Source organism: Vanacampus margaritifer, chromosome 13 (genome assembly GCF_051991255.1).
Source record: "Vanacampus margaritifer isolate UIUO_Vmar chromosome 13, RoL_Vmar_1.0, whole genome shotgun sequence".
NCBI classification, from domain to species: Eukaryota; Metazoa; Chordata; class Actinopteri; order Syngnathiformes; family Syngnathidae; genus Vanacampus; species Vanacampus margaritifer.
Genome location: NC_135444.1, coordinates 2137809 through 2147808, shown reverse-complemented (window position 1 = coordinate 2147808; position 10000 = coordinate 2137809). Strand labels below are relative to the sequence as shown.

The 10000-nt window shown below is 40.6% G+C and overlaps 1 protein-coding gene across 1 annotated transcript in view; it reads left to right on the top strand.

Annotated features, from left to right (window-relative positions):
* The window catches only part of LOC144062767 (uncharacterized), a 59093-nt gene that overhangs the window by 31123 nt on the left and 17970 nt on the right, over positions 1–10000 (top strand). The window contains exons 13-17 of the mRNA XM_077584460.1: positions 4295–4376; positions 4474–4553; positions 7278–7633; positions 9612–9658; positions 9722–9849. Coding sequence (XP_077440586.1) covers positions 4295–4376; positions 4474–4553; positions 7278–7633; positions 9612–9658; positions 9722–9849 — 693 coding nt within the window. The remainder of the gene's footprint in view (positions 1–4294; positions 4377–4473; positions 4554–7277; positions 7634–9611; positions 9659–9721; positions 9850–10000) is intronic.

Here is a 10000-nt window from a genome sequence, read left to right as displayed (position 1 = left end):
GAAGGAGAGGAGGAAGGTGTGTTCGTAGGAAGAAAGAGAAGAGGAACACCAAGAGTCTATGACTGAAAGTAGGGACTTTGAATGTTTGAACTATGACAGGAAAAGGTAGAGAGCTGATTGTCAACATGTTGCAGAGGAGGAAGGTGGACATACTGTGTGTTCAGGAGACCAGGTGGAAAGGGAGCAAAGCTAGAAGTTTAGGAGCAGGGTTCAAGTTATTATATCATGGTGTAGATAGGAAGAGAAATGGAGTAGGAGAAGGAAGAGTTTGTTAGGAACGTTCTGGAGGTAAAAAGAGTGTCAGAGTGATGAACATGAAGCTAGGAATTGAACGTGTAATGATCAATGTTGTTAGTGGGTATGTGCCACAGGTAGGATGTTAGATGGAGGAGAATGATAAATTTTAGTTGGACCTTGAAACGATGCAGAGCATCCCTAGAAGTGAGAGAGTTGTCATTGGTGCAGACTTCAATGGACATGTTGGCGCATAAAACAGTGGTGATGAGAAGGTGATGGGCAAGTTTGGTATCCAGGAGAAGAACGCAGAAGGACAGATGGTGGTTGAATTTGCAAAAAGAATAGAAATGGCTGTTGTGAATACTTTTTTCCTCGAAGAGGCAGGAACATAGGGTGACCTACAAGAGTGGAGGTAGGAGTACACAGGTAGACTACATCTTGTGTAGACTGTGTAATCTGAAGGAGATCAGCAACTGCAAAGTAGTGGTAGGTGAGAGTATAGCCAGACAGCATAGGATGGTAGTTTATAGAACGACTGATGGTGAGGAAGACAAAGACGGCAAAGGCAGAGCAGAGGAAGAAATGGTGGAAAAGCTGAAAAGGGAAGAGTGTTGTATGACTTTCAGGAAGGAGTTGAGACGGGCTATGGATGGTCAGGAGGTGCTTCCAGATGACTGGACAACTACAGCAAATGTGATCAGGGAGATAGGTAGGACAGTCCTTGGTGTGTCATTTGGAAGTAAAGGAAATAAGGAGACTTGGTGGTGGAATGAGGAGGTGCAGAAGTGGATCCAGAGAAAGAGGTTAGCTAAGAAGAAGTGGGACATTGAGGGGACTGAAGAAAGTAGACAGGAGTAAATGGAAATGCAGCATAAGGTGAATATAGAAGTGGCAAAGGCCAAACAAGGGGCTTACAATGACTTGTATGCTAGGTTAAACAGTAAGGAGGGAGAGACTGATCTATACAGGTAGGCAAGGCAAAGAGACAGAGGTGGGAAGGACGTGCAGCAGGCTAGGATAATAAAGGATAGGGATGGAAGTGTGTTGGCAGATGCCAGTAGTTTGATGGGAAAATGGAAAGAGTACTTTGAAGAGTTGATGAATGAGGAAAATGAGAGAGAGAAAAACAATAGAAGAGGTGACTGTTGTGGACCAGGAAGTAGCAAAGATTAGTAAGGATGAAGTGAGAAGGGCATTGAAGAGGATGAAGAGTGGACAGACACCTGGTTCTGATGATATACCTGTAGAGGTATGGAAGTGTCTGGGAGAGGTAGCAGTAGAATTTCTGACTTGGTTGTTCAACAGGATCTTAGATAGTGAGAAGATCCCTGAGGAATGGAGGAGAAGTGTGCTGGTGCCCATTTTTAAGAACAAGGGAGACGTGCAGAGTTGTGGCAACTACAGAGGAATAAAGTTGTTGAGCCACACAATAAAGCGGAAAGAGTAGTTGAAGCTAGACTGAGGGCAGAGGTGAACATTTGTTAGCAGCAGTATGGTTTCAAGCCCCCCCCCCCCCCCCAAAAAGAGTACCACAGATGCAATATTTGCTGTGAGGATGTTGATAGAGAAGGTCAGAAGGAGCTGCATTGTGTCTTTGTAGATCTGAAAGCTTATGACAGGGTGCCCAGAGAGAGTGGTTTTGTATGAGGTAGTCTGGAGTGGCAGATAAGTATGTTCAAGTGGTGCAGGACATGGATGAGAACTGCAAGACAGTGGTGAGGTGTGCTTAGGTGTGACGGAGGAGTTCAAAGTGGAAGTGGGACTACATCAGGAATCAGCTCTGAGCCCCTTCTTGTTCGCTATGGTAATGAACAGGATGATAGACTAGGTTAGACAGGAATCTCCATGGACTATGATATTTGCTGATGACATTGTTATCTGTAGTGAGAGCAGGGAACATGTGGAGGAGAAGCTAGAGGCATGGAGGTTTACCCTGGTAAGGAGGGGAATGAAGGTGAACCATAGCAAGACTAATTATCTGTGTTTGAATGGGAGGGACCCAAGTGGAAGAGTGAGGTTACGGGGAGAAGAGACCAAGAAGGTGGAGGAGTTTAAGTATTGAGGGGCAACAGTCCAAAGTAATGGAGATTATGGAAGTGAAGAAGCGTGTGCAGGCAGCCTGGAAAGTGTAGAGAAAAGTGTCAGGTGTTTCAGCTAAAATTAAATGAAAGGAAAGGTCTATAAAACTGGTGAGACAAGCAATGTTGTTTGAGGAGAAGACAGGATTTTTTTCTTGTCAGACCAACATACATTTCCACATGACATACCACAAAATACAATCCCTGAGGTCCCATGCGAGCCCAATAAATCACCAGACTTGTAAAAATAACATAAGATAAAGATAAATAGGGTAATAAATGCTAAACTTTGAAAATGAAGAATGAAAATATTGATGTTACTTTATACTTGACAAAAAGAATAGTGTTTAACGTGATGGGATCAAGGCCAAAATAATAGTTTTGAGTAGTTATATTTTAGTAGTTTAAAAAATATATGTAATTATTTTTAAATAAATGAAATAATGAATAATAATTTTATTAATCATGATTTAAATGTCAATCAAAATAATCACGATTATTTTTTCCATAATTGTCCAGCCTTACCCGTACCTGCAGCAACGTTAAAGCTCATACAGGCAGTGTTGCTGCATTCAATTTTTGTGGATGTCACGAAACCCCAAAGTCAAGGCTTCATGTTCTGTATTGATAGCTTATGTTTTGTCATTGACAAAAGAGTCAACTTTATGAAAATTGGCCACGACCCTCATGAGGATAAGTGGTTCAGATAATGGATGGATAGATGGATGGATTTGAGAAGTGAGCAAGTTATGAATTATTTTCATATTTGGCTTTGATGTGAACTGAGCTGTTACTGCTCCTCATATCATGATAATTGAAGCGCGTGTGCTTTTGTAACTCGTTGATAACATCTTTGTGATCATTGAAATGCTAGAATGTGGGTCCGTTATAGAGATAGACCGATGTGCTTTTTTTCAGGGCTGATGCCGAGACTCAGAGGCGGACTGACCCACGGGGGGTACCGGGGATTTCCCCGGTGGGCCGCCGGTCCAGAGGGCCGGTGAGCCAGGCATTAGAAAAAACAAAAGGAAAAATCAACAACAAAAAACGAAATAGGAACAACGCATAGATCGGCACGAGTGGTGTGAGCAGAGGCGGACTGACCATTGGGGATTTCAGACAAAATTCCGAAAGGCCGATTTGAACTGGCGTTTATTATTATTATTATTTTATTTTATTTTTGGCGTCCCTCGTGTTTTACAATACACATAGCCATCTTTTGAGAAAATTATCAAGAATCTTTATTGTCATTATGCAAGCATAACGAAATTTTGTTCCAGCAACAGCAATTTTCGGCACAATTTAAAAAGGCACATAGTTTAAAAATACCAAACTGGACTCCATAATAAATAATTCAAAAGTGCAGATGAATTGTGCAACTAGGTAGGATATTGTAACATTTTTTTTAAAGTGTAATACAATGTGGGTCTTTGCAGTTTAAAATACATAAACCGTAGTTGAGCGGAGGGTGAGTATGTTTGGAGATGGGGTGATGCAATTCGCCGCTCTGAGGAAAAAGCTATGCAGCAGTCTGTTGGTGCGCGTCCTGATACTATTGTACCTTTTTCCGCAGGGAAGAGGTACAAATAGTTTGTGTCCCAGGTGGGTGGGGTCTACAGCTATGCGACTAGCTCTCCGTCATATATAGAGTCCAGTGGTGGGATAGGAATGCCAGCCCATCTATTTTATAAATACAGGCTGACTCACCGAGACGCTGTATAGCCACAACAAGCACACCGGCCGCCACATTGGTCCAACAGGATTTGCAGCAGGATGAGACAGAGCTGCCTCTCTTTAACCAGCCAATTCAGCTATGGCAACAAATATGCTGTAAAAAAATTGATATTATTTGATCCTTAAGTTTTTTTTTTTTTTTTTTAAGTGTTTCACAGATACTACTACACGACCATTGTTTTGTCAAGCGTTATGTTGAATTATTGTAATTTCTGACTGTAACGTTATTGTTTTGTGTTTGTCAGGTGAAAGTGTTGAAGGAGAGAATCGAGCAGGAGCGAGGAAAAGATGCATTTCCTGTCGCGGGACAAAAGCTCATCTACGCAGGTGACGAACGGATGCCGTTAGACAAAATGATAAATCATATCGCATGTCAGTTGTTTAAAGGCAATCTGTTGTTCATGACACTTTTCCTTCGCGCTAGGCAAAATCTTGACCGACGAAACGATGCTGAAAGAATACAACATCAGTGAAAAGAACTTTGTGGTTCTCATGGTCACCAAGGTCAGTTTCAACCAAGGCTATTAGAGTTTATGAAAACTACAGAGAGAAAACAAGTTGTCAAACAAATGAAATAAAAACAAAAATTCTTTTAAAAAAACTAAAAAAATCTTAACTTTAGAAAACTATAATTATAATGAAAATGTTCTTTGTTTTGGCCAGGATCGCCCGCTTTTCTGTCAAAAACTGTCTTCACGTATTTTTGTTCAGGAAAATGATATTGCATTTTCAAGTTCATCAGTTTGTTTGGAGAAATCGGTAGATAACTAACTCATTAAAAAAAACCACCCCTTTCTAACAGCCAACATATTTCGCATAATACTACATCAAGGTAACAACTATTACAAACAAGTTCATACATTCACATACTGCGTCTACACATAAGTCCAACAATATACTGCATATACGCATGCAAATGTCTACAAAAATGTGTTATTACTGACATACATATATAGAAGAATATATTTTGTCCATATTTTTGCAATAACTCTAAACTACATTGCCATTTCATTACTATTAATAATCTTGCAATTATACATGTATTTGAAATTCTTAATTGAGTTACACAAGTTTCAATTCGCAATCAAAATTAATCCACAAGTTGACTCCTTTCACCGACATACATCTCTGTTTCTCTGTTTCCGAGTAAGCATGCTATTCAGGGATTAGCTTGCGTTTGGAGCTGCACAGGTTGGGTTGTCGGCTGCGGTCAAGTTCTTTTTTAGCATGATATTACTAACAATAATTGGATCATTTATTTTAGCTTTGGTGCCATTTTAGCCTTCAAAATGTTTTTCCTTTAAAGCAACACTAAGGAACTTTCAGTTTATGCTGATTATGGCGGCACCATATGGACAAAAGCGAGAATGTTATGCCTCAAGGAAGATCAGAGTTAGCATGAGGACAAGCGCATTGCGTTGTTTTTTAGCTTACTCCAGCGAATGAAAGCTGGGCCGGTGTTGATCCTTGACTGCCCTTTTACCTGGGTAGTTTCCATTATTATTATTTTTGTCTCCTCAGACAAAACTTCTAAAAAGTTGTTTTGCAGCTTCTGCCAGGACAGCAGTAATTGTGCATAGACATTCAAATTGACTTCTGTCTGTAGCGAATGGGGAAAGGGGGAAGTAACATATGCCATATAGCAGTCAGCACATTTGTCGTTTTTGTGTGTGGCTGTGTTCCTACCATCCTCCTCAAAGTTGCTTAGTTCCAGTAAAAATGATACAGGCCCCCTCAGGCCATGGTAAAGGTACCCTTCAACTAGTTTTAAGTTGATGTATCATCAGAAGAGCTATGAAAATATTTGATTATGGTTGAAAAGTTCCTTATTGGTACTTTAATATCAAACAGTGTTCATTATCAAAAAGAAAAATCTATTGGTCCAGCTTAACACGTTTTGATGCAACCATTTTTAAAATAGGTTTGTTAACTAACTAACTAACCTAACTGTGGTTAGCAAACCTCTTGTGTGTCAAGCCCTTAAGGCAGAGGTGCCCATGTCCGGTCCCGGAGAGCACCTATCCAGCCTGTTTTCCATGTCTTACTCCTCCAAGACAGCTGAATCCAATGATCAGCAAGCTTTGCAGAAACCTGATAATGATCCTGATCATAAATAAGCTGTGTTGGAGGTTTGAGACATGGAAAACAGGCTGGATAGGGGTTCTCGAGGACTGGACTTGGGCACCAGTACCTTAATAGAATAAGGAAATGAGCAGCTTACTTGCAGTTTCTCTCATGCCAGATTTGCTTTCTGTAAAAAGCCCTCAATATAAGCACATAAGGTCACAGGTCATTATATATTCAATTTAAAAAGGGTTTGCTTCACTTAGTTTTTTTACCCAAAGTCCACCTCCATGGGGTACTCTGTTCACTGTCTAGCAAGAAATGAGGCGCTCTAACAGCCACACTCAGCTGGAGGGTCGGCCTTCTTGCTAGAGCTCTGGTGCAACAAATTTTTCAAACTCCATCCATCCATCCATTTTTCTGCACTGCATATCCTCACTAGGTTCGCACATGGGCGTGCTGGATTTTTCTAGTCTAACTTTGAAATTTTGTTCTTACTCAACATCAACAGTACACAACACCATCCCCAAATCATAGTCAATTGCTAATTAAGGATGCTAAGAAACTGCTAGTTAATTAGTCTTGTATTCATTGCATGATCCGGCACAAGTCTCCGGCGTTAGCAACTAGCCACTAACAGGAGCATAAACATTGACATCGCTTGGGTTTGGCGAAACGAGGTGCATTCAAATGCAGTCGGACATTTCAAACTCAGACAGAAAAAAAGTCCATCAATGCATTCATTGTCAACAATTACAATCTAAACATGTGAATGGGAGGGACCCAAGTGAGTGAGGTTACATAGAGAAGAGATCAAGAAGGTGGAGGAGTTTAGTGGCGAAATTGTGTACAGCATGAACAGCGCTACCAATAAAGGCACAAACGAACAAGGGCAAGACAGTATAAAATAAATAAAATTGATTTTGATTTTGGGACATTTTATATCGATTCTGAATCATAGTATATGACAATCGTGATTCTTATGAGGATCAATTTTTATTGTTTTGCACACCCCTAGTGTTTAGACTAGTGGTGGTGCAGGCAAAGTGTTCTTGCCAAAAATGAACAAAGAAAATGGGGTTTATTTCCCCTTTAGATACATTTGGCAACTATGATGATGATGTTGTGAATATCAAAACTTTCACACGTTTTCTTTGTTTGTAGCCCAAAGCAGCCCCTGCCCCTCAAACCCCCCCGAAGTCGACCCCCCAATCTGCACTGCCCCCCTTTTCCTCCTCGACATCAGAACTGGCCTCTTTATCTTCATCCTCGCCCTCCTCATCTGTGTGCGTCCCCACACAAGAATTCCCAGCCACCACGGCTTTGGAAACGGCACCGCCGCCCGCCCCAGAGAACACCCCAACCACTTCTCCCGAAGATACGTCTCCCCCGTCAGCAGCCACCAAAGACCCCTCCGATGCCGTAACCCCTCCAACAGTCATAACAGACACGCAGAAGCCTGACGACACGCTGACAGAGGAAGCGGGAAGTCGAGCATCTGTCCATTCATCACCTTCCAGGTGAGAACATGAAGCAGTAACCGCTTTTGTCACAAAGTGACAGTGGCTCAATAATTCTTAGAATAGATGATGGCAGGAGTCGCTTTTTTATTTTTATGCATCGGCTTTATATAGCGCTTTTTCTAGACACTTAAAGTCACTTTACAATGGAGTGGATACATTATTCATGCACTCACTCATTCGCTCTGTGGTGGCGGTAAGCTACTTAAGTAGCCACAGCTGTCCTGGGTCAGGCTGACGGAAGCGTTGCTGCCAGTGGGCCCCTCTGACCACCACCAAACATTCACACCATTCATATACCAGTGTGAGTAGCACTAGAGGTAATGTGTGTGAAGTGCCTTGCCCAAGGACACAACGACACATGAGGCGGGAAGCTGACCTTCTGATTACTGAACCACCGTCTCTACACCCTGAGCCACGGCCGCTTTTTCATATAACATTAGAGATGTAACAATCCACTCAAGCCAAATTTGATCCGTTTTTAAATTTTCAGTTCTGGATTTTCGATAAAAAAATAAAAATAAAAAATAAACTCCACAATGAACTAATAATTTTGACCGTTTAACTACTTTTTTGTCTTATCAGTGTTTTGCGGTTAACACAAGACGTTCTCATTTTTGTGCAGCGAGACAGATGGTATGAAGAATGAAGCTCCAGAAGCTTTGTTGAGGATTCATGTTGATTCTTTTACCTTTTCCCTTCACAAAGACTAAACAGATGTGTTCAACCATTGTAACAATGAGCCCCTCGTCTAAACTAATAAGACACTACATCAGCAACATGCATTTCACTGAGTGTTATTCATCAGATACAGCGGCCACAGGCAGTTAAACACACAGACAATAAATTGTGTCATTAAGTAAACGAGGAGCCACTTACAAAATTCAAAACATTAAATTGATTACTTACAAAGATCTAACCACGTTAGATATCCGATATCCGCAAAACTTATCGGTCCCCAAAAAAGGTCTGACTAGAAACAATGAAAAACTGCGCAAGGCATAACATTGCAAATCTATGCTTTCTTCTTTTCTTTTTTACATCGACACATATTTTAAGCAGTTTAAATATTAGATTTTTGATGTATCATTATATATCCCTATAAAACATCACTTTAAGGAAAACAAAAAGACACAAATGAAAAAAACTCACTCGCACTATTCCCGGAATAGGCAGCAAAGTATGCTTGCTTCAGGCTTTTTACTTGTCATGCCCGCTTGACTGTAAAACTTGACACAAAAAGCAAGAGAATTACTATATAAAAAAAAATTAAGAATTTAAGAAAGGGTCAAATACCTTTTCACGGTGCTGCCACATTTCACACCACATTCCAAATTATTATTGAAATTATGTTTTTTCTCAGATTTTTTTAAAATCAATATAATAATAAATAAGAGGTTCTTTGTCAAAATGTAACTTGGCTTGATAAGATGTTTTTGATTGAAATAAAGTTAAAGTACGACTGATTGTCACACCCACCTAAGTGGGGCGAAATTTGTTCTCTGCATTTGACCCATCCCCTGAGGGAGCGGTGAGCAGCAGCAGGGGCCACGCTCGGGAATCATTTGGTGATCTAACCCCCCAATTCCAACCTTTAATGCTGAGTGTCAAGCATGGCTGCAATGGGTTCTATTGTCTTTGGTATGATCCAGGGATTGAACCTACAACCTACCAGTCTCAGGGCAGACACTCTACCACTAGGCCTTTTTTTTCCTTTCAAGAAAACAATAAGATACAGAAAAAATTGGCCTTTAAATTTTTTATGACTTTATGGGAAAGAGATATTAAAATAATAGATTTATATATATATATATATATATATATATTTATATATGTTTTATAAATCAATATCAGATTTGAAAAGGAAAATTGATTCAATACAGATTATTAAACCCAGCACTAATTTTAGTGTTGGTTAAATAAATCACACTCCAATTTTCCAGACATAATTAACCAGAAATGTGTTTGTGTTTGTCAGCCTGGCGGATGAGCTGGGCCTACTGGAGGAGGCTGCGTCCATTCTCGGTAAATTGGCGACTGATCCTTGGATTGATGAAAAAAATGCTGATGTCTCTCCCTCCCTGGCAGTGACAGGCCAGGCCTACGAGAACCTGGTGTCGGAGATCATGTCCATGGGCTACGAGCGCGAGGCCGTGGTGTCGGCCCTGCGGGCCAGCTACAACAACCCGGACCGCGCCGTGGAGTATTTACTAACCGTGAGTACTCAAAATATAACATATTTCTCATTTCATTACCAGTCATGAAACATTTTAAGAGGTTAAGAAATTGCTAAAATTCCCTTACAATACATGTGATACCCATAATGGTGGGATGGATTTGATTGATTTTGTATTTTAAAAAAACTTT